This window comes from Pantherophis guttatus, chromosome 2 (genome assembly GCF_059756535.1).
Source record: "Pantherophis guttatus breed Tessera chromosome 2, ASM5975653v1, whole genome shotgun sequence".
NCBI classification, from domain to species: Eukaryota; Metazoa; Chordata; class Lepidosauria; order Squamata; family Colubridae; genus Pantherophis; species Pantherophis guttatus.
In genome coordinates, this window is record NC_142064.1 from 198,143,891 (window position 1) to 198,169,278 (window position 25,388).

The 25,388-nt window shown below is 42.9% G+C and overlaps 1 protein-coding gene across 2 annotated transcripts in view; it reads left to right on the forward strand.

Moving 5' to 3' along the window:
• Nucleotides 1-25,164, forward strand: part of SYNPO (synaptopodin) — an 86,657-nt gene extending 61,493 nt beyond the window's left edge. The window contains exons 3-5 of one of the 2 annotated variants that reach the window (XR_015732582.1): nt 4,509-6,787; nt 18,651-22,026; nt 23,750-25,164. Coding sequence is in view for 1 of the 2 variants with exons in the window: in XM_034402333.3 (XP_034258224.2) it covers nt 4,509-6,787; nt 18,651-19,655 (3,284 nt within the window). In the remaining variant the exon portion in view is untranslated. Of the gene's footprint in view, nt 1-4,508; nt 6,788-18,650 lie in introns of both variants that reach the window. The other variant, XM_034402333.3, reaches the window with a different exon arrangement.
• The last annotated feature ends 224 nt before the right edge of the window (nt 25,165-25,388 follow it).

Sequence of the window (25,388 nt, forward strand, 5' to 3'; positions counted from 1 at the left end):
CAGTCCTTTTTAGGGATAGAAAAAGCTGCAAGAATGATGATGATGATGATGATGATGATGATGATGATGATGATGATGAAGAAGAAGAAGAAGAACATGATGATGAAGAAGAAGATGATGATGAAGAAGAAGATGGAGAAGGAGAAGGAGAAGGAGAAGAAGTAGTTTGACTCCTAGCACACTCCTCCATGTTTTCTTTGCAGCTGCTGGTTATCTTGCAGTACAGAAAAAAATCAGGAAGAGGGGGGAAGGTCAGCACGCTGTTAATGACTCATAAAAATAACTATAGGTGAGCTGCTACTTACCTGACTTTCTTCCCAGGATCCTTCTCTGCTTCCTTTCCTTCATTTTTGATTCCTCTTTGTTCACCCTACTTCTGCTACCACACCTACTTCTTCACCTCCGGAATTCTTTTCTCTTTTTTATCATCTTTTGTGACTAATTTTTAAATCATCTTTCATGGTTTCTCACCTGGGTTCTTTCATCTTATAGTTCTAGTATGTCCAAGTAGAAAACTGAACATAAGATGTACTCAGATACCTGAAGGTATGAGGAAAAGGTTGGAGTATCGTTTGGCTAAGAAGGCTTGTTATTAAGTCTTGAAGTTTAGGACTATCATAACCACAACCAAGAATCATTTAATTAAGTATCACTTCAGAAGGCAGGTTGTAACATGGATTTCCTAATTATGGTGATTAGTTAAAGTAACTGAACAGGCCTCCTTTTGATTTGTTGAAAGAACCTTCATTGGACTCTTAATAATGATTTTTAAAAACAATAAGAGGTGATCTGGTCCTGACCCATTTGGGAAACTGAGATCAGAACGAGGAACTTAGGGAATTGTGTGCTTGGAAGGCCATCTTCCCAGCAAGAATGTTGGCAGTGTGGTGGTAAGCTTTTTATAACTATTCCTTGTTTCTGATATTTCCTCTTGCCAGAGGTGCTAAACCATGGCCATTTTAGGATAATGGCTCATAGGAAATGGCTCACCCACAGAAAATGCATTCAGTGTCCTTTCACATCCTTTGTTAATAGCAACTTTTGCCATGACCCATGGACAGATCTTTTGAAAAGCTTGTCAACTTCCCACTTCCCTTAGGTAGCTTAGGAGCAGCAGGCAAGTGACCTAAGCATCACAGTTTTATGAGACGCTAAGTAGACTCTATTCTAGGAAGTAGCTTGACTAATTGGTTTTCAATCAGTGCCTAGGAAAGCACATTAAAAGGCCCCAATCTTTCCAGATTTGTTTTCAGCCGCTGCCATCTTGTGTTAAATTCAAGCAAAATTATTAAGATCAGCACTGTGCATATTAGAAGTGAGCTTCTAGCAATGTAGAGTCAATGGTTTATTTTCCTATTTTTTATGATAACCTGGCACTTTGTACTTCATTTGGCCTCTGCAGAGGGAGTTCTGTGAGACAGTTTAGAGCTGGCCAACTTCCTGCTTAGAGCGTGTTTGTACAGGGTGTTTGAAACCCAATGAACTGCAACTTGAAACTTTGAAGTCTTTCAATAAATTCCTTTTGCATGCAATCATTTACAATTGCAAAGCAAAACTGCGTACAAAGAAGGCTGCAAACTCCTCTTGTGACATTTCTCTGTATTTGGTTTGCAAAAAACAGGTATAGAAAAGAGTAGAAAGTCTATAATTTTTTTTTTCTATTCTAAAGCAAAGTGTTATAAAACCCTTAACAGCAACCGCATACGCATTCCATTAGAACTGGAGCACTAAAGCCCATGTAAATTGTTGTAGAAAATGAAATCAGGTGCCGTGCAGGTGACAAATTGAAAAGGTGCCATACAGGTGGCAAATTCTTTCAGTTCAGTATAATTTACAATCTGTGGGGATGCAGATTGATATAGATATGTAGCATGTCGGCTGGGGAATTCTGGCAGCTCAAGTTCACACATCTTTAAAATTGCTGAGGCTGAGAAACTGATACAGGTTCGTATCTCAGCTCCGTACTGCTGTCAATTTGCTTTGATTATGACAAACACTCTCAAGTGAGGAAGACTAATGTACTTTGGTTTTATTTTAGGCAATTTATTTCAGGCAATTTATTCATGCCATACACAAATATGTTTATATAATGGTTCTAATTACAGTCAGTAGGCTTTATGTCATGAAATATTTCAGGAATCTGTGAAACATGTGCAGTACCCTGCTTTTACGTTGATCCCTGTGAAAATGGGAGGGAGGAGAGAAAAGCAGAGCGCTAGCCCTCTTTTCACTGTTATTGCTACCTGTTTTCTCATTCCGTATTGACTCTGTTGCTTCCTGTTGTTAGCAATTCACATCTTCACCCAAGGGTAGGGATGTCCCCAGAGGTGGGTTTCATATATTCTTACCACTGGTTCGCCCTGCGCGTGCAGCTTTCATGCATGTGCCCAGTCTTCTGTGCATGTATTTTGCTCTCACGCACAGCTTCCGTGCATACGCCCGGCCTCGAAAATGTGGCTAAATAGGATGGCATTATGCTGGGGCAGGTGGGACCCCCACTCGCAATCACCGCTACCGGTTTGCCCAAACCGCTCCAAAGCAGATGAATACCGCCACTGGATGTGCCCAACTATATGATCAACATTTTTATTTCTATTGGTCCTGTTTTTAATACTAATTTGGCCTTTGTTTACTAAAAGGGTGGTGGAAGAGAGCAATATGATTTCCTTTCCAACCTACATCAGTTCCCTTCCACTAGGTGATCTCTGTCTGTCTTGAGCATCAACTTCCTCTACCTTTAGCCAAGAAGGCTTTGCCATTCAGTCATGAAATCTGTAGATCCAACATATCTGGAGGATACCTGCTTGGGAAAGGATTACACTGGCATCAATAATAGGGTGACCATTTTACTCCACTGTTTGAAGGATTCTCCAATCCAAGTCTATAGATTAAAGGGAAGTTTGCAGTTGCCCGTTTAGTATTAGTTCTTCTATAATAAACTGAGCAGAGATACAGTGCATTTTTATTTAGATTATCCTTATGATTTGTAAAAGCTTTCAATATGTAATATACCATGCTAAAAATATAAATCAACATTTAGGTAGGAGGGGTAAGAGAGAAATGTTCATTGATCAGTTTTTATTAAATTTATAGAAGGCCTAAACTTCAAGTATATCTATTTATTTAGTCCATTTCTCTGAAATAGTAAATACTGTAAATAAGACAGAGACCATGGGAAAGCCTATCTAAAGCTTGTTAACGAAACTGAAGGCGATTTAATTTCTTTCATGCTTCTTGATACACAAAACTCCACATTAAATTCTGGTTGACCACGGAAACCAGGCTTCTCATTCAATCTATCTCTGCTTTCTTTCTGAATCAAAGGTACCTTTAATTCCTTCTGAATTAAAATTACCTTTCTGAATTAATACACTCCAGATGTGTTGGAATTATAACTACCCATTATAAATTCTGCTTCCCACAAGGGTGAATATTTGGGGAATTCTGGACCTGAATCTATCTAGAAGACAGTCAATTGTGAAGGACCTTTAAAGACAGTGCATGAAGACACTACCAGTTTGCTTGTAACTGGTTGGTTTTTTTGAAGGATACAAAACAATACTTCTGGATAGCTTTTCTGCTAATATTATTTATTACTAGTTTTGCTGCTAACTAGGTAATTCATACAGGTAGTCCTCAACTTACAACAGTTCATTTAGTGACTGTTCAAAGTTACAATGGTACAGAAAAAGGTGACTTATGACCTTTTTCACAGTTACAACCTTTGTAGCATCCCCATGATCATGTGATCAAAATTCAGCTGCTTGGCAACTGTCTCATACTTATGACCATTGCTGTGTCTCAAGGTCATGGGATCCCCTTTTGCAACCTTCTGACAAGCAAAGTCAATGGGGAAGCCAGATTCACTTAACAATCCGGTTACTAACTTATCAACTGCAGCAATTCACTTAAACAACTGTGGCAAGAAAGATCATAAAATGGGGCAAAACTCACTTAACAAATGTCTCACTTAAAAACAGAAGTGTTGGGCTCAGTTGTGGTCATAAGTCGAGGACAACCTGTATATGATGAGATAGCATCAGCACCAGTGACTTATCACAGAGTAACATGCAAACACTGGCAGGATTTCAACTGGTTTAGCATCTCAACATAAGTTCTCTGGCTACCAATTTCATTGGTATGTTTTCTGTCTTCTCAGATGGTTCAGCGTTTTGAATGAATTACAAATAAAAAGTCTAATGCAGCACACAAATAGGACAGGGGCGGGTTCTACTTACCTTTACTACCACTTTGCAGCGGGGCCGCGTGCACATGTGCAGAAGCTTCCGGATGATGGGGTCGGTGGGCGGAGCCTCCCACTGGTTTTACTACCAGTTCTTGCGAACCGGTCTGAACCAGGGGCAACCCACCACTGAAACAGGAGGAACTATTAATCATGTTAATGAATCATGTTGGAGTTCTTTCTTTAAAAATAGATGGAAGGTCCGCACTTCCGGGATTCCATATCTGTGTATAACTTTGTACTCTGTATGTTTGTTTTTCTTCAGATATCTCAAGAAGTGCAAGCTTGTCTGAAGCAGAGCTGAAGGAAGCAAAAGAGAGGAGCCAAAGAATTGTTGCTCAGTTGACCAATCCACCAAGTTCCAATTCCAAAGGAGTCCTGCTGTTTCACAGACGCAAGCAGCGAGTGAATGCATTCACCTTAGGAGCCCCAAAGCCAACCAACCCAGAACGAGGAGCTGCGGAGAAAGACTCCAAAGCTATCACTCACCCTTGCACTCTGAGCCATGGGGAAGAATCACATCTGAAGCAGACTCCGAAACCAAACAAGGAGCTGAACGCTTCATTCTGCCTCAATAGTTTTGGACGCTGGGGGCAAAAAGTCACCATGGAAAAATACGAGGAGGAGCTGGGTGTGGAACATCCCCTAGATAATGCACAGGGCCTTCTGTGGAATAAGGAAAAGAGTGAGACGATTCTTTATTCAACAAACCCAACATCCTCTAAAGATATTCCAGAGGAAGAATTTCAGCAGATCCCACTCAGTGTATACCTTAAAGAAAACACAGGGACAACTTCAACCAACGGAATACATGAACCTCTCACTGAGTTTGGAAAAATGTCTGTGGTTGAGCAAGGACCAATTATGGGCAATACAGAAAACATCCCAGCTAAGACTGAGGATGAGGCTACCCCTAACATTGAGAAAAAAGATACCGTTCTTGAAAAAGAACTGTATCTTCTGCATATGGATCAGGAAAATAATATTCTCGATAAAGACCTGTATCTACCCATAGGTAGGGAGAAAAACAACAATATCCCTGACAAAGATCTGTACACAGCTGTCATTGATAGGGAGAATAATATTGTCCTCAACAAGACACCGAGTGAACCAGTCATTAACAGAAAGGAAAATGGAGAGCTGCCCTACATGGAACAGGATGAGTTGGTCACTGAAATCGAGAACATTTTTCCCACTGCTGACACCGAAAAAGCCACCGATGTATGTTCTAATGAAACCAGCTCACAAAATCATAGGCAATATTGTGAAGTGCGCCTGACTTTGTCTAAGCCCCAACCAGTGAAGAACCGAACTGCAAGACCTTTTGGCACTCAGTCACTAGCTAAAATCCTCTCACCAGCAGAGAAGAGCCCAGTGGCAGAGATTCCTCCACCACCCACCTATGCAGAAGCATTTTCCAGCCCTCCTCCGGTGACTAGGGTCAGGTCACCACCAGCTTACTCAGTACTGTATCCTGGTCAAGAGCAGAAAATCCTGCTTTCACCTGAAACCAGGTCCAAAGACAGCAGCCCAGGACCTCAATTCAGAGAGGACAAAGCACCACCTCCAGATAAAACAGGTATTCTGGAGGAATCTGCAGCCCGCAGAACACCTAAGAAGTCCATGTTCACCTTTGTTGAGAAGCCAAAAATGGGTCCTAATCCAGATCTTTTGAATTTAGTACAGACATCAGATAATAAAAAGAAACAGAAAGGACAAGGAGGAGCATTTCCTGAAGATGAATCATTTGCATTGGGTGCAGATGCCTCTAACTTTCTAACTGAAGATAGATCATTGCGTGGACCCACTCAGTCCCTTGGAGATCCCCCACCAGAGTGGTCTTCATGTTTAAGATCACCAAAAATACAACCTAAACCTAAAATAAGCTCCAACCAAAGCCTATCAGAGGCAAAAGGAAAGGGGGCAGAACTGTTTGCCAAGAGGCAATCAAGAATGCAGAAGTACGTCATTGAAGCCCCGTCACATCCAGATATAACACGATCACCTTCACCTACTATGTCTCTTCCTCCATCCTGGAAGTATACTTCAGAAACTCATCTCTCCCCTGTGGCATTCCAACCTGCACTCAGAAGTCCATCAAGATCTCCAAAAGGTCCCCCTGTATCTTTCTACAACAGCAATTTGACAGAAAGCGAGCTCTCCAAAAAGGAGCTGGAAATCTCCAAGCAACAGCCTTACCAGCTTCAGTCACCCATGTTTGTTCGTTCCCCAGTCAAAGAGCCCATGAGATCTGTAGTCCCTGAAAGGGGTTATGTGAGACAGGCTTCTTCCTCTACTTCGCCCTTGGCACCTTCTCCTCTGTTGTACCCACCTGTCCAGTCCAGCCCAAGCAGAACATTGCCTGGCCTCTTTGCTCCGTTACCTGGAAACGTGTTTCCATCACAGAAGATCAGAGCAAATGCTGAAATATCACCAGAAGCATCTTTTGAATACTCTTCTAAAATTTTGTCTCCAAGAGCTAAAGGAGTATTCCAAGCTCCAAGACCATCTTACTCCACCAAGAATGCAGGGATTGAGCCTCAGGTGTGGAAACCTTCTTTTTACTATAAGTAATAGATTTTAAAGAGTGTGCAAGGGTTCAGGCCTACATCGTTGTTAGCTTCTGATTGGTGGTGTGCAAAGAAAAAAAAAAGCAAAATGAAGACAGCTTAATGGGTTGTGAGTGCAATTAGATCTTGCATAAAAGTGCCACCTCTCAAACCATAGTAGGCTAAGTTACATTGTTCCACTAACAAAACTGAGCAGGCTTTTTTTTTTTTTTTTTTGAAAAACCCAATTTAGCCTAATGCCAGCATATCTCGGCTAAGCCAGTCCTGATAGAACTTGTGCAAGTGGAATTGTTCAGCAGTGTGTGAATTTAGCCCACAAAAGAATATAAAAATAGTCCAAGCATAGGAGTCTTAGAAGATTATTAGCAGAAGCTTGACTGAAGCAGGAAGATGTGCTTTCTTTTTTTCCTCATGCCCAGAAACTCTATGAACATCCAATCTCTGGCTCCTTCTTTGCCTTATTTTTTTTTCTTTTTGGCTTCTTTGCTCTGAAAGGTGTTTTCTCCTCTGTCTTCTCTGCATCCAGAGCCTCCAATGTGACATGCTCACCTTCTCTGTTCTTTGCTGATGCCAAAAGACAATTCTACCTGATGCCTGTTCCTGCCTCTGCTACCTTTGTGCTTCGTTTATTTCTCCTCTCTAACTTTATTGTCTCTCTTAGATAACAGGACACTGAATACCTTTGGGGTAAATACATGTATCATAAACGTAATCCAGAATACAAAACCTCATTTTAATTAGCATCCTAATACCAACGTTCAATTTAATAACATTTTTTTTTTAAATTTGATTTATATGCTGCCCTTCTCCGGAGACTCAGGGCGGCTTACAATGCGCTAAGCAATAGCCTTCATCCTTTTTGTATATTTATACAAAGTCAGCTTATTGCCCCCACAACTGGGTCCTCAATTTACCTACCTTAGAAAGGATGGAAGGTTGAGTCAACCTTGAGCTGGCGAGATTCGAACCTGCAGTAATTGCAGGCAGCTGGTCTTAATAACAGGGTATTTTAGACCACTGTACTACCAAGGCTCCTACCAAGGCTACCAACATTTAATGCACAGAAGTGCTTGGTGGGACTAACCCATCTTACAAACTTCAAAAGTCACACCCTACCCTCCTCACACGCACCCCAAATCCTTTTGATGCAATCAGGGAATAGCTGCAGATGTTCTGCCATTCACTTACAATAAGTAATATGATGATAATTTTATCCTCCTTATACTGGGATTTAGAAGAACACAGAGACTATGGTTATCTCTGACCCAAAGGGCCTCTAAGCAGTTAAACTGCCGAGAGATACATGTAGCCAAGTACCATGATTTAGTCTCTGGGAAATACAATGAGGTTTCATAAATTGGTTTGAAACATTTTATACTGGCAGAATCCACTCACAGTGCAATTATCTCTCAGAAGAACCCTTTTTCCAGCACCAGTGACTATTAACAGAAAACAGGGATGTGTAAAATATAGTCTCTGTGGTACAGTATTTCTTCTATACAGTTTCAGTGCTACAGTATTTCCTGGTAATGCTAAGGAGGAAGGGGTTTCAATGCTGACACATTTTTCTGGTTATTAGGATTGATTTTCCTTCTTGCTGTGGAGCGAAGGGAAAATGGAACAACATGCTGTTCCCTGAAAAAGATTGAAACTAGAAGGCAAATAAAATGATTTTCACATTTTAACACTTAATCTCTTATTTAACATCTATGCTAATCTTTCTTTGGGATTTGAATTGAATACTGAATATTTGGGACTAAAAGTATCACTGAGATAGTACACAGACCACAGAACAACCTGATCAGGTTAAGCTCTGGTATTTAAAAGTAAGAGATCCCCTTGTGTTAAGTAGGGAACTAATATTAATTCCAGCCATCATCACAGTCTTTCCTTCATTTCCCTCACACTGGGAACCCTTCAGAACAGATCTGTAGACCAGTGCAACAGGTCCAAAGTCAATATACATCAGCCCCTACTGTGTTTTCAAAGAGGCACACCTGGCTATTTTCACAATGTTGAATATCTGTGAGGGAAGATAGACAGCTGGGCCCAAGAGGGTGGGAGCTCTCAACCTTTTTTTAGGATATAGAATTTCACATTTCTATGCAATTATGTGGAGTGAATCCTTTGGTTATACATTTTGTTTGCAATTTTTTAAAAAAGTCATGTTTACAGTAAGTTAACTGCAGACTGACCTTTAGGCTGACTCTACAGACAGGTGATCCTGCAGAGTGAGCTGTCTCTAAGCAAATCCAACACTGAGAATTCATTTCTGCCATCGGGCCTCCTTCCATGATTTATTAAGTTGCAAACTGCAAGGCCTCCTTGTCACAAAACACTAAATAATGCTAGCTGTTATTACATTCCTATCCTACATTTTGGTCAGGAACACAAAGCAGCCTGTGCTGTGTTCCTTCATCCCATTTTGCTCCATAACTTCAGTCCTGTGAGGTAGGTTGGAGTCAGGGGTGGGCTGCTGGAGGTTCGCAGGTGTTCGGGAGAACCTCTAGCTAAGATTCTGTGCCGTTCGGAGAGCCCCCAAATCCCACTCCTGGCTGGCCCCACCCCGCCCTGCCCACTCCTCCCAGGAGTCCCCACATGGCCCATTTTGGATCCAGGTAAGTGCAAGGCACATGCGGAGGCTCAGGAAGGGCAAAAAACAGGCCTACTGGAAGTTCGGGAAGGCCGGAAATGTTTCCGGCCTCCAGAGAGCCTCTGGAGACTGGGGAGGCCATTTTCGCACTCCCAGAGGCTTGAGAAAAGCCTCCGGAATCTGGGGAGGGCAAAAACAACTTCCCGCCCCCGCCCACTGTGGTGCTGGAGGGTGACTAGACCACACCCACCATGGCCACGCCCACTCAGCAACTTGGCAGAGAACCCCTTGCTAAAATTTTTGAAGCCCACCCCTGGTTGGAGTGAAGAAAGAAGACTTGCCCAAAATCATCCAGGAAGTTTTTGTGGCTGAAGGTAGATGAGAACCTGGTCCAAGACCTTAAGCCCACTGCCACACTGGCTCTCTTCTTCTACAGAGATTCCCAGTCTAGTACTTTCTCTGTCTCTGACTTTCCTCCTGTCTTTCCCTCCTTTCTCCTGCTTGACAAATTCTAGCAGAAGCCTAATACAGATAGTCCTTGATTTAGCACTATCCATTTAGTGACCGTTTGAAGTTAAAACAGCACTGAAAAAAGTGACTTGTGACCAGTTTTCTCACTTAACGACCATTACAGCATCTCCATGATCAAATGTGATCAAAATTCAGATGTTTGATAACTGTCATGTATTTATGATGGTGGCAGTGTCCCCGGGGATCATGTGATCACCTTTGGTGAACTTCTGACAAGGGAAGTCAACGGGGAAGCCAGATACACTTCCCAACTGCAGTGAAATGGGTAAAATGGGGCAAGAGTCACTTAACAATTGTCTTGATTGGCAATGGAAATTTGGGGCTCAATTGTGGTCTTAAGGTGAGGACTACCTATGTAAAGCAAGCAAGTTCAATGAAGGAAGGCTCTTCCCAGACACAAAACCCGTATTGATTGGCAATACCAAATGTGAAATGTCTTATATTTTTTTGAACCCTGAAATAAGCGCTTGGCCTTATTGCCATGCGCTCAAAAGCCCGATTATCAGGGGATGTCTTATTTTGGGGGAAACAGGGTACTGAGTGCATTTTCTGTTCTCTTCCATGCTATGTGTTCAGTGTCGGAATAGTTTCAAAGGTAGAAGGAGAATTATTGCAGAAAGGGCTGTGGAATGTTGCAGGACAATGTTTTCTTTCAGTTCTGATATACCGTGTTTCCCCGAAAAAAAGATATCCCCTGTTAATAAGCTCAATTGGGCTTTTGAGCGCATGCGCTAAATAAGCCCCCCACCCCCCACAAATAAGCCCCTCCTGAAAATATTTAAATGCATGCACAGCTGGTCCCCGCAATTTCCTCTGGTTAGGGTTAGAGAGACAGAGCTGGAAATCAGGTAAGACGGCAAGGGGTTTGCAAGGGGGTGGGTAAAAGGAGATTTAAAAAGTCAAAATACAGCCATGACCATAGGATTGCAGCCCTGGCCCTTTTTATGTGTATCACACTGTCCACACAAAAGAGTCGGGATATGATTGTGTGGGTACAGCTTTTCAAACTTCCCCTGCATTCATTCCCGATTGACTCCCATATAGCTGCTGGTTAATCAAGGAGCAGCAACAGGTTTTCTCCCTTTTCTTCATTGATTCCTGCAATAAAAACACCTACCTTGGTAAAGATCTAATGTGGGGCAAGCTGGTAGAGCCATCTATCTGTGGATAGCATTGATGTACCATATATTAAAGAAATTGTATCAAAGGGCTAACTTGGCAACTGCAATTTTTCTCCTTCAAACTTGAGAGTCAAAGCAGAGATGGGTCAAGCAGAGCCCAGGCGGATAGAACTTGGATGATTGTCTTTCTTTGAGAAGGAGAGAAGAGGAAAAGGAAAAGGAGAGAGGAGAGGGAAAGGGAAAGGAGAGAGGAGAGGAAAAGGGAAAGGGAAAGAAGGGAGGAGAGGGGAAGGGGAAGGAGAGGAGAGAGGAGAGGAAAAGGGAAAGGGAAAGGAGAGAGGAGAGGAAAGGGAAAGGAGAGAGGAGAGGAAAAGGGAAAGGGAAAGAAGAGGAGAGGGGAAGGGGAAGGAGAGGAGAGAGGAGAGGAAAAGGGAAAGGGAAAGGAGAGAGGAGAGGAAAGGAAAAGGAGAGAGGAGAGGAAAGGGAAAGGAAAAGAAGAGGGAGGAGAGGAAGGGAAAGGAGAGGAGAGAAGAAAGGAAAAGGGAAAGGAGAGAGGATGGGAAAGGGAAAGGAAAGGAAAGGAAAGGAAAGAAGGAAAGGAAAGTTTTTCCACCACAGCTAAAGAAGATTTCAAAATGAGAGGGCATTAAACTTGTTATACTCCCCACTTCACTGAAATGTAAAGAAAGTTGGAGGAAAGATCTCTACCAAAGGAAAACAAACTTGGCAAACAGTTCTAAAGTGAACACTTAACCCAAGAAGGGTTTTTTTTAAAATCTTCTTCATGACCTTATTGACTTAAGTAGTGGAACAAAGATTGAATTGAGAAAAGTTATCTAGGGAATGCAGGATGGTTGCCTAGATGACTGAATAACAATTGTGAATCCTCCCCAAATTTTGGATGGTCATTCCCATCCTCCCAGGCCATAAAGTCCAGTAGTTTTTCTCAAGCTTGTTCCTTACAGATTTTGGCCATAGTATCTAGGAATGTGGAAGGTACAGTTCAACCCATGAAGATAGGCCTAGAGCAATGTTTCTCAACCTCAATCTCAGTTTCAAGAAGTCTGGCGTTTAATTTACAGAATTCCCCAGCCAGCATGCTTGCATTGCAAAGCTGCTGAGATTGAGAAACATTGGTCTGGAGTAAGTAATGTTTGGGAAACTCAAGTGCTTTGGCTCACTTTGACAGTTTCTGTTTCGGCTTCAGCCCAGATGCATTGACCATTTTCCAAATTCCCAGCCAGCCCTGCCACTGTTGAAAATTATGTGGGTTGAAATCTATTTATCTGGAGGGTGTCTAGGCTGAGGAAAGCCAGGTTAGATAATTCCACCAGTGCTATTGCCATCAAAAGAGGCAGCAAGGGAAGGAGAGAACCATGAAAGACTAAGGAGAGGGATGCAGCCGGGTGAATAGCTGGGCAAGTCATGGAAGAGAAAATGGGAAGAGAGTTGCAGGGAAGCTTATCCACCTGAAGTGTTCTTCAAGTGCTGGCTTTAACAGGGGAGAAATGGGCACCAGTTATTCTTTGCTTCAGTCAGCAAAACATCTTCAAGGAAGAAAGGAGGGACAGATTTTGAATCTAGAAGCAGAGCTAATTCTATTTTATTATAAGGCTACATCATCAGAATCTTGCAATTCAGAAGGTACAAACTTCACACTGTCGCTTTTAACTGCCTGAACAATTAATGCAGGTCCTTCCTTCCTGTTACCATTAATCCATTAAAGGCTTGTGCCTCTCTTCTAATTGTTTCCTAGGCAGCATCTCTTCCCTTCAACCCACAAGATCATCCACCTATTCCATTACATTACCTGGGAGTTGTAATTGTAGTTCAGCAAAACCCAAAGATTCTCAAATAGCCTTTAACTGGTATATTCTATAAGGCTATGAAGTTTGATATAAATGAACAAAATGTAAGTTCTTGTATAGAGGCTTCACACATAATAAAGAGGAAGGTTAAGGAAAGAAGCTTCTCAGTTTGAGTACAGAAAACTATGTTACAAAGTACTGACATAGATCCACTCAGAGTGTGCCCATTGTGTCAAATACATCATAGTTGGGTCTCAGGTCTAGAAACGCGTTTCTAATGGTCCACCTGTGTAGTGTTGGCACTTGGTTTTTTTTTTTATTATAGAGTTCAAGGTATGCCTTAAAAACGGCACACAAAAATATATCACTAGTACTGCTGAGAACAACATGGATGTCTTCTTCAACAGGGAGCCCTCCACACGTGTTAAACTACAACTCCCATAGTCCTTAGGCAACATAGTTCACTTTGGTTTAATTTCTGTCAAAGGCATCCTATAGAAAGGTCAATTTTTACAGTGTTTAAGCAGTGCTTAGGAATTTAACATAATATTGAACATTGAAAATACACAAAATATTTTGCTGAAAACTGACAAGAGACATGTTTTCCATGAGGCAGGTGCTTCCTATCTGGATGTTCCATTTAACAAGGGGCTGAATTTCCTTTCCTCTCCTGAAACCTTGCAGCAACAGTTGAGAGAGAGGCAGAGAAGAGGCTTCCTAGACAATAGGATGCTGGAAACAAGGGAAACAGCAGCATTCACCCCCAATGGTTATTTTTTTTTTTTAATTTGATTTATATGCCGCCCTTCTCCGGAGACTCAGGGCGGCTTACAGTGCGTTAAGCAATAGCCTTCATACTTTTGTATATTTATACAAAGTCAGCTTATTGCCCCCACAAACTGGGTCCTCATTTAACCTACCTTAGAAAGGATGGAAGGCTGAGTCAACCTTGAGCCTTGGAGAGATTCGAACCAGCAGTAAATTGCAGGCAGCTGTGTTAATAACAGGGTGCTTTAAACCAGTGGTCCCCAACCTTTTTATCGCCGCGGACCAATCAGCCTTTGATAATTTTACCGTGGCCCGCTGAGCGCGTGCAGGGGTGGGGGCTTTGGGCCACACGTGCGTACCTGCGCGGGGCTCTCTTCCCTGGAGCCTTTGCGCACGGCCCAGGAGCTTTTGCGCACGGCCCAGGAGCTTTTGCGCACAGCCCAGGAGCTTTTGCGCACGGCCCAGGAGCCTTTGCGCTGCAGCGTTCATGTCCCCCGGCCGCTGTGCGGCCCGGTGCCAGGTACTCCACGGCCCGGCACCGGTCCGCGGACCGGGGGTTGGGGACCACTGCTTTAAACCACTGTAGTACCAAGGCTCGTGTTATTTTCTGATATATAGTAGTTCAGGGGTATGCGTGCATCTCTCTCTCTCTCTCTCTCTCTCTCTCTCTCTCTCTCTCTCTCTCTCTCTCTCTCTCCCTCCCTCCCTCCCTCCCTCCCTCCTTCCCTCTCCCTCTCCCTCTCCCTCTCCCTCTCCCTCTCCCTCTCCCTCTCCCTCTCTCTGTGTAGGTACAAATAGTGAACTAAAGTTCACTATTGGCCCAAAAGAATTAGCAAGCCATTGATATCTCCATGTCAGCATTTCCACTAACAAGAGGCCATTTGGGAGCTATGAAGAGCAGGAGGGGTGCTACAAAATTTGGACAGCTGAATGGGAAGGAAGGAAGGAAGGAAGGAAGGAAGGAAGGAAGGAAGGAAGGAAGGAAGGAAGGAAGGAAGGAAGGAAGGAATCTAATGTAAGAGATTTTCCTTCCCTGGGCAATCCAGATTATCCAACTAGTCATACTAACTGAAAAACCTCAGTTAATCTGAAATAATTTCAACTTTAGGATTCCGCCAATAGAAATACAGCTGGAGAAGTTATCCTCAGAAAAGTTGTATGTGAATGGTTACCTTTGTGCATTAATGTCAATAGAAAGCTGCCCTCCGGCTCTTGGCTTAACATCAATCATAACACGAAGCACTTCCATGAATGCTAACCTGGATGCAGTTAGTGGGGGTGAAAGGTTGATTAAATCATGCAGCATGTCAAATACAGATACTATGACGGACTTCTAGTCATTTTGTCAGAAATTGGGTTGCAACTACACAGCAGTGGGTTTTGTGTTGTGTTGTGCTGTACTGCACATTTTTATTTTTCTTACTGTAGCTGCAGAACCCTGTGCTTGGATGCTCCAATGAATCTCAATTGCTTCTGTTTCTGGCAGCTTCCCATCCTTTTTCTAGAATACTGTTATGCTAAGCCTTCCCATAAATACATACATTCCGGTCTTTATTATCATGCCTATTTCAGCAATGAGATACACATTTGGGAGAAAGACAGGAAATTGATGAAACATGTGACTCAGGAAGACCATCAGGATGTATTCCTGCATTGACATGGTTTTGTGTTCTAAAACATGTGTTGAAAGATACTGTAAAGGAAGGAAATAATACTAGAAAACCACAGAGTAGGAATGAGTGAAGTGTGCTTTCAGTGTCAGTTTCTGATGTTCCTTTCCCCTCTGTTTCTTACATCCTCCTATCCTTTTTAGCAACTTGTTTTGCTGATAGGGGAATTTCACTTCTTCCGAAATTTCAAGAAATGAATGGAGCGTCCTAAATTTTTCTATTCATCCTGTGTTTTGTAGCGATTCTCCTGTTTCATTTCCTTACTTCCACCTGCTTTCTATGCTCAATGTTTTTACACAAGCCCTCTTGTTGTCAGGGTTCCAAGTAACACCCCCAATGAAAAAAGACTCCAAGGCTTGAAGTTCCTCAAAGGTCCATTTTATTAGAGATGTCATATTGGCACATCTGGGAAAACCCGAATCTGAACGCTTCCAGGTTTTCTCCACCCAGAGGAAAGTCCAAATCCCTGCCCAATACCCACATGTCCATCATATGGTCCAATCCAAACACAGTCCCAACTGGAGATGCTTCCCAGTTTCAGCCCTCCAGGTGCAGGGCAAGATGTCCTTGACTCTCTGAGAAAGGAATGTTATTATGACTATATATCACCCTTGCATCCCAGTTTCCAACAGTAGTAAATGTGGCGGGCCTGAAGATCCAATGCAAAATATGGCTTCCAGGCCTGACACTTGTTTTCATAGCCACATTACACATCATGAGTAGCATTCTTGAGGAACAGAGCCAGTTTGGTGTAGCACTTAAAGACACTGGACTAGAAACCAAGGAATTGTGAGTCCTAGTTTGGATTTAGACACTGCCAGCTGGGTGACCTTGGGCCAGTCTGTCTCAGTCACAGGTAATAGCAAATCACTTCTGAAAAACACTGCAAAGAAAACTGTAGAAACTTGTCCAGGCAGTGGCCAGCTGTCAGGCCTGACTTGAAGCCACAAAACCTCCAGAAAAATCATGAAACTCTTTACAGGAATTGGCAGGTTAGATTCCAGAAGTAGATCTCTGCCCTACAGAGCAACATCTGAGAGCTACAGATATCTCCCTTGCTATGTACCAACTGCTGCTCCTGCTGATTTTCTGCATTTTTTAAAAAATTTTGGAAAAAAATGTGGGGGGGACGACATGCTTCAGTGCAGTTTGATCCCACACCTTTTTTATTTCCAAAGCATCTCATGAAATGTCCTAGGACCTAAAAAATAAAATTTTGATAATTTCAGCCCAGGTCATTCTTTGGAACTTTGCCCATTCATCCAGAGTAAACAGCAAAAATACATGGGAAAAAGTTAGCATCTTGCAGAAGAGAAAGTACAGTTAGTGGCAAGTGGATTGCTGACAAATCCAAACTTTTGAAATATATGTCCCCAAGGGCAGTCACATTGTGACTAACAATGCCAACACAGCAGCTATTAACAAAAGTCTGCCTATAATGTTTTCTCAACATCTCAGATGTTCCTATAAGCCCAACAACACTGGGGCACTCCTAGCTCCTTCAGTAAATCAATACTATCCCTGCCTTCTATTAGTTCCATATCAATAAATTGAATGCCAAGGGTTTTCTTTAAAAATCTTTATTTAATTTTATATTTTCCATGCAAAGAATCCGGGATTCAGAATAGAATAGAATAACAGAGTTGGAAGGGACCTTGGAGGTCTTCTAGTCCAACCCCCTGCTTAGGCAGGAAACCCTATACCATTTCAGACAAATGGTTGTCCAATCTCTTCTTAAAAACTTCCAGTGTTGGAGCATTCACAACTTCTGGAGGCAAGTTGTTCCATTGAACAAATAAACCCCCAGTTTTGAATTCTCTACCAAAGGAGAGAAAGGAGGCAGGATTCAGCCAGTGCTCTCCCCGCTTAAGTCAGGGGACGTGACAGGGAATGCTCCCGGATGTCTCCTAGGCTGTAGCCCAGCCAAAGCACCAACTTTTCTGCCTGCCACTCTCCTGCCCGAGCCTGCGGATCTGGCCGGGTGGGGGTGGGGGGTCTGAATTTGAATTCAGGATACAGCTTTGCCCATTCACCAAACACCTCTTGCAAATTCTATTAGGAAACTGTAAGTTTTAACCAGATAAGAGATCAGTTGCTATCAGTAACGGAGTGGTGATGAAGTTTTTGTTGCTTTGTGGTGGTGCCCATGGAAACTCTTAAAATCTTGTCCCTGTAGAGAAGGTGTTTCCCAGAAGGGAGGAGGGCAAGTGGCAGTTGTTGAGGAAGGGTTAAGGTGGTCTTTCTTCCAGAAAAAAAAAATATTGGCACAACTGCTCCTGTGTCCTATTGCCACCATTGTCCCTGCCCATGAGGCTTTCTAACACTTCCATAAATCCTAATGGGGCTCTTTTTAGCTGGATTCTAATGAAGAGGCTTTATTTTCAGTAAGTGCCTCTGATCAAATTTAAGAAATTTTCTTGCTTGCAGAACCTCTAGATGTGTGTGAAAGGTGTATAAATCTAAGGGAGAAAGGACAAGTGAGAGGAAACAGGTAGAAAGAGAGGAGGGCTTCTATGTTGAATGTCTATCCATCCATCCATTCTTGAACTGGCAGAAAACTATATTAAATTACTATCCCCATTGCTGTGATCCCTATCCTGCATCACTTGACTCCCTTCCAAAGTACTACCACTCAGAGTCACCTTAATAGGGCAAATGGGCAGCATAAAAATTTAATAAATAAAATAAAATAGAAGTGGTCCTTGTTTAATGACCACTCACATTAAGCCACGTTTGAACTGATGACAGCACTGAACAAGTAGCAGTTTGGTGTCGTGGTGAGACAGTCGGGGAAATAGCGGGCTCTGATGAGTCCCACGAAAACCCTGGCTGCCGAACCGCTGCCAATGGGTCTTTGGACCAGAACCGTCCTGCAGGTAAAAAAAACAAAACCCTTTTTTCTTTTAAATGCTTCTGACGATCCAAGCTGAGTTTCCTGATCATCAGAGGCATTTAAAAGAAAAAAAGTCTCTGCCGATCAGGCAACTCAGCTGGGATCGTCAGAGCCTTTTGAAAGCATTTTTTTACAACCTCTTCACCAAAGAGGTTGTAGAAAAAATGGTTTTAAAAGTAAAAAAAAATTGGCCACGCCCACCCAGTCACATTACCCACCACCACCAAGCCACGCCCACAGAACCAGTAGTAACAAATTTTAGATTTCACCACTGACCCAAAGTCATCTAAGGAGGAATGGATATAGCCAGAAAAGAAATCCAGGGAGCATGCTGTTCTCGGCACCTGAATTCCTCTTATGGTGCACAGCCAGACCTTGCCTTCTGCAGGTAAGCACAATCTGAAGGGTCGTAGAGGAACAGAATGCTAAAAATTATTCATTTTCTTATTGCAGGAAAGAAAAACATCCCTGCCTGCCTCCCCAACATGGACTCCACAGCTGATAAGGCGACCGTCCGGCAGCATAGAGGGCTGGATGAGCCCAGCCCAAACTCCCGAATCTGAGGATGGACTTGTCGAAGCCTTTCGAGCAGCCCATGTTATGACTCCACCTCCTCCCATGTCTCCATCCTGGAGTGAAAGGTCTCTGTCACCATTTCGACAGGAGATTGACCAAAAGTCCAGCCGACAGATGCAGGTGCTGTTGGCAAGAAATATCATAAATGCTGCCCGGAGGAAGAGCTCTTCTCCCAAACTCACCAGAGTAGAAAACTTCAGGCCCTTCACGCCCCCTGTCACTTGCCCCAATGTGTCATCCACTGGTGGAAGCCCTAAGAACAGGAGTACTCATTCTCCGAGCCCAATTCAGTCACCCAAGCCGACAGGAATGGATGGCTACAGACGTGTCTCCCTCCCTGTCTCAGCTGCCCCACCACAGGCTAGTGCATCATCAAACAACAGCCCCAGGTTGCTAGGCATGAAATCTCCAAGCCCACTACAGTCACCAAAAGCAGGGAGGATGAATGGAAACAAATGCTTCACGCTGCCTCCTAGAACTGGAGCGTCCCAGTTCATTGTCTCAACAAACCGTAATGGGCCAAGTATAATGGGCACTCATTCTGAATCACACAAGGATCCGGAGCCGCTTCAAAAACCCACAATTGTGGATAGCCGTAAGGCCTTCACATTGCCAGCAAACACCAGTGGGATGTCATATACTAGTCCAAAAAACCTGGATGTTTCTTCTCCCACTCTCCAAAGTCCGATGATGACAACATGGTCCCCAGTGAAGCGCTCCACTTCCATGTCCCCCACCAACTCAGAGGCATCCGTGGACTCTGACTGCTCTGGGGTCAAGTCACCTAGCATCCGCAGCTTCAATATTTGCCCACGAGGCTGGAATGGCAGCCTGAGACTGAAACGGGGTAGCCTCCCATCAGAAGCATCCTGTACCTCTTAAACATGGGCCAAGAGATGTGAACCAAAAAAAAAAAAAGGTTGTGAAAACTGTTGCCAAAGTATTTGTGCAGGTTCATACATGCATAATCCTGCCAACCTAGTTAAATTTTAGGAGGAAGACGTTCATCTGCGAAGATGTGTAACACCTTCTCTCCAAGTTTGCCACTTCCTGGGGACTTTGAAGAAGAGAATTTATGAGAAACATTTCTCATACAAAGGAGAAGTGTGTTTCAGCTTCTATTCCTGCAGGGCATCCATTTCCACAGGATCTTTGTTCGCTTCCTCCTCCCTCTCTCTCTCTTGGGAGACATGCTTGACTTTCCCAAGTTTTGCTTTCTCTTTCTCAGCTGGACTGGAGACACGATGATTTCTTTGCTTGGGGAAGGTTAAGGCGCATCTGACTGCTTTTGTTCCCTCTGAGAAATATCCTGCAGGAGGACACAGAGCCCATGATAGAATCCTTGATGACTCTTAATGAGGGGACAGTAGGAGAGGAAAGCCAGCCTTAAGTCCATGATTCACATACAACAATTAAGTCCATGTTTCACATAAACAATTGCCATTGATTTAGCTCTACTTTGATGGAGCTACTCTTCAGTTGGCTTCCATTCCAACATCCTGAGGGAAGAAGAAGAAGAAACCAGGGGGGAAAATTATGAGCCAGAAGCCCATTCAGAAGTTGTTGTTGGTGCTTCATCTGCACAGCATAATTTTCCTCCAAACATAAAGATTGACTTTATATAAACCAAATGAAATGAAAGAAGGTTGTTTTAAAGCCTTTTTGTTCTCTGGACTATTGGAGCTGAATTACAAGAGGACGAAGGACCGATTCAAACTACAATCCAAGCACTCCTGCATCCACATTAGAAGATACCACGTAGGAACATGAAATGTAGGAACTTCGAAGCTTTCTGGAAATGCCACCAAAGCCAGCCAGTCTGGGATTGTGACAGTAAGGATCCACATGGGTTTCCAGTTAACATGCAGCAATGGAGGCCTGTTCCCAGAGTGTACCCAAATGATCTCAGCACTCTTGCCATGATTTCAGGACTGAATGCCCAGTGAACAATGGTTTTGGTACTGCCAGTCACCAGGAGAGAAGTCTTCTGATCTCTTCTATTGCTTTCTAGTTTACCAGATATCTGGGAGGCAAAGCTATCCAAGATGTCCCTCTGGGGAGGAGATTCACAACATGTCTTGGTTAGTAAGCCCCAAATAATGCCTCTTCTGCCAACTCTTCTTTCAGCACCTGGAGGAAGCTGCCTTCAGGTGCTTTTTGCATAACGGTTGGAAACAACAGATGGAGAAGTGAGCTTCACCTCTACAAGGATCAGGAGCAATATCCCGGCAAAGTTAGTTATATCCAACAGTAGGGAAGCTCCACAAAGCTGTTCCCTAACACAGCCACCTATCAGAAACTTCATTGGTCACTTGTATTTTCTCAGTCCCTAGACATACAGGTCAGAACACAAAGGCTGAAGTAGTATCCCTACTCAGGTGGGACAGATTTGCATTCAGAATAACATTCCACACTAGGAAAGGAAAAGTGAGGAGCTGTTATCTAAAACACACACAGGTACCAAGATATACATAAGCCAGGCAGGTGGATGATTCTATATGGATTAACTATCTCAGGTCCCTATCCTTGCAATCTACCAAGAAGGACTGCCTATCAGAGTAAATAGCAGACAAACCCAATAGGCTAAATTCCCTTCCAATTTTCCTCTTTGCTATATCCTCCAGTACTGTGCCTCGTAGCAACATCTACAAGGCATAGTACTGTGTCTGGGAGCAGCATCTATCTATTTGCACCATCTGTATGACCCGACGAAACTTCTGATCTACCTCTGCTGAGCAGCAAAGAAAAACACACCTTAGATCATCATTGCCTTTATTGTTCGGCATCCAGAATGAAGGACTTCCTAAAGTGTAAGGCATGCATATACATGCACGTTTCTTTTTTCAGACTTACAATCAATCTCTATAACTGGCTTCATTCATTACTTTCAGCCACAAAGCAGTGTCTGTGGTTGATGTGTGAGCCCAGTTTGAGTGTACAGTAACTTATTCTATGCTGCACCTTGCCATAATCCTGCAGAGTAGAAGCGTCCATCCTTCTGTGGATGGAAGTGGCTGGGGAAATAGATCTCTTCCCATTGAACAATTGAATAATTTGGACAAGTGAAGAGAAAAGGCGGAGGAGAGAATAGTTCAGATAGATTTCACCCATGGTTGTCCCATGCTTATCCTGCCTTCTCCAGTCATAGGAATAGAATCGGAGGCTGGTCTGCAGTATTTGTGTCCATGGTCTCAGATGGAGTTAACTACAAGAATTCCAGGCAATGTGTTCTGTGATCTGGAGTCTAGCCAATGTGAGTAAAGTGAGCCTTGTGTGTGCAAAATGTCCTCCTCCCATGGTTTCTCCTTACCTCTCAGTTCTGGCCCCCTATGTCTTGCCCATTTTCTCTCTTGCTTCTCTGCTGTGTGATAGGGTGTCATCTAGCTAATACATCAGCTGGCCTTGGCAAAGACCAGGTCGTATCAGGTGTTTCCCTACTTGCCCTTGATTCAGCAGTCGCCCTCTATTTTTAGCCTGTAACCTTTAAAGATGAAAAACATTTATTTGATATTAATTCAAACTGAGCCAGAAATGAATAATCGGGGCCACCCCCATCTTTGTTTTCTTCTGATCATGCATAGCTTATGTAGGAGATCAGATGGAGGAGGCTCCAAGCTGTGGGTACCTTGGAAACATACCAGGATAAACTCAGCCAAGCTTACCGAATAGCCCTTATATTGTATCTGCTTCAGCAGTATAAGTTCTCCACAGGAACATTTTGACGTTTTTCCTTTTAGGGGTGAGGAGAAGTGGGACACTGGGACCGAACTGGCCTAGCCATGCTGCTGAAGTCTTCTGAAACTCAAGGCCTTCAGGTTTATGTGATATATAGAGTAAAAGAAGCAGGAAAAAAATGGGATTGCTATGCCAGATATTTTCAGAAATATGGAATATGTAAGGGAAGAAATGATTGATAGAGTAGAAATGTATAGCTTGTGGTAAATTCAGTCCTGGCATCTCCAGGTCAGGCTGTGAGAGAGACCAGTCTGAAGTTCTAGAGAGCAACCATCAGTCTCTGAGGTTCTTCCCCAGCATATTGCCTTCTGACGTGTTGGACCTCAACTCTTTCAATTCTCAGCCACCTCATGTTAAAAGGGACATGGTTGAGGAAGATTTTTGTAAATAATCATGGGCTTGGAAAGCCTATGTGCTTCCTATGTGCACATATCAAGGGGACATTGTTGCATGGAAGTCTTATATAAGTCATTTGGTCCTAGTGCCCTTACTCTTCTCAACCCATAGTAGAAGCGGCCAGCCAACTCACCTCTAGACTTCCTCCCTTCCATCTTTTAGATTACTGATGGCAGCAGAACAGATGCATTGACCACAGAGCAAAATGCAGGTTCTGGAAAGACCCATCTTCTACCTTGACTAAGTAGAGTGGAAGACTTCAAAGAAAGATGCAAAAAGCAGCCAGCGCTACAAAATAGTTGGTACCCTGTCACTGCTTGTTTCTTTTACTTTGCTCCTACTGCACTTTCTCCTGAGAAATGGCAAAGGAGAGGAGAGAATTTCACACTGAACCCTGCCACCAGGACACTGCTGAGATGGTCAAGCCAAAGTGATCTATTTCATCCAGAAGGAAGGGAACACATGGAACGTCAAGGTGTCATTCTCAGATAGCATTAGGAGATCAGCCAACATGTCCTTTAGAGAAACAGAAAGGGAGGGAGTGGGAGGGAGGGAGGGAAGATGACAAGAAAAGGGGCTAACAGCACCCTCTAGGGCTTCGTGGTGCCAATTGCAAGGTTTTGTCCTAAGAGCAAGGGGGAAATAAATCTGCCCCTGAGAATGCAAAGCATAAAAGCAAAACAGTTGAGCTTTGTTTTTATACCTCTTGTGGCAGAGAGAGTCTCAGTCATTTGGGAAGATCTTGGTTAGCAAGTTGAAGGAAATGCTGCATGTCAAGTGTAAGAGAAGGTGTTCAAAAAAGATATCGAGAAGCTATTAAGGCAGTTTTTTTCTCCCTGACCTAGGAAATCACTGCTGCTGTTCACAGCTTATGGAAGGAAAAGCAAAGCTTGGTCCAGGAAACGAAAAACATGAAACTTAGCCTCAAGAATTCTAGCTTCCTATTTTATTCCAGGATCAAAGCCCCATTTTTCCTTAAGTGAAGGATTGGTAAAAAGGCAGCCACGAGGCTTCTAAATATTGACAGTGTAAAATTTTCCTCTGTGTCTTCAGACTCTGTGTGTAAATAGCAGCTGTGACTTTTGCTTCGATGACTCTGCAACAGAATGCACATCCATAACTACTTCCAAATTGTTAAGTGGATGAATGCAATTTGATAGTATATTATGATACCTTTAGCCCTTTGCTTATTTTCTATTATGGGACCAGCTCATTTATCAGACATGCCTTATTTCACAGAAATATATCCCACATGTTAAGGACACATTGAATATTTGTATGTTCCCTTCCCTGCTAACTTATAGTGCAATCCTATACATATTGTCTCAGAAGCCCCCTCCCCACATGTAGGTATATAAGATTCCATTCTGCAATATTCATCCACTACTCTAAAGGAAGGCCATACCTACTTGCATACCACTACTCTCTCTAAAGAAAAGGCCATACCTACTTGCACATATCTGAACTCAGTTTCTGCTGTAAGAAACTGCTAGAAATCGCTAGGGCAGGATTTACTGCTCTGTTTTCATGAACAAAATTATTTCTTGGTTTAGATCTGTCTATACAGTTTCAGTTCATGCAGTTTCAGTTCATGCCACAGTTTTTCCAGGGTTATCTTCCACAGAACAATGGACCAAAGGATGCTAGAATAAGGATGTTTATCCTTATTCTAGCATGCTGATGGGCTAAATTCCTTAGGATCACAAAAGAAATGAGCAGTTGGAAAAATGTAGTTAACTAAGGCTGCAATTCTGTATAGGTAGTCGTCAGTAAACAAACTGCCTTGTTTAGCCACCATTCGTAAGTAATGACGGTGATGGAAAAGTTACTCATAAAGTAACTTTATGATCAATCCTTGCATTGATTGATCTTTGCAAATCTGTAAAGCAAAAGAAAGATTGTAAGCATAGTTGCAGTTCCACTTACTGTCCACTTTGCCTAATGGCCAAGTTGCTAGTCCCAGTTGTGGTATGTGAACAAGGTCTACTATGTACACTTTGCTGGGAGTAAGACCCTTTGAAAACCAAAAGACTTAGTGCAAGGAGACAAATGTAAAATTGTACTACAAATATTGAAAATTATGTATTTAGGAGCCTTGGGGGCAATTCACACCTTTTTTGACTTGTGAGTCGTCTTATTTCTGAATATATCACTGAGAACATGTACGGCTTGCTGTATCCCTTCACCTGATACTGTTTGCATCAGCACCATGCCATACACCTATATAAAAGCTCCAAAATAAATCAGACATTAGCCCATATAGCCTGGTTATCAATCATGCATTATTTTGGAATTAAACTCTTCGTTATGCTGAAATATACTCACCTTTGTTATGTCCAGTTGTGGTCTTTGTGGGTTGCCCACATACTCATAGAAACCACGTTTCAACCAGGAAAGGGAAGATGAAACTACTTAAATGGCAGTCATTCAATTAAATGCCTGGAAGCCAGAAATAGTAATAAGATCGAAATGCGTATATGGACT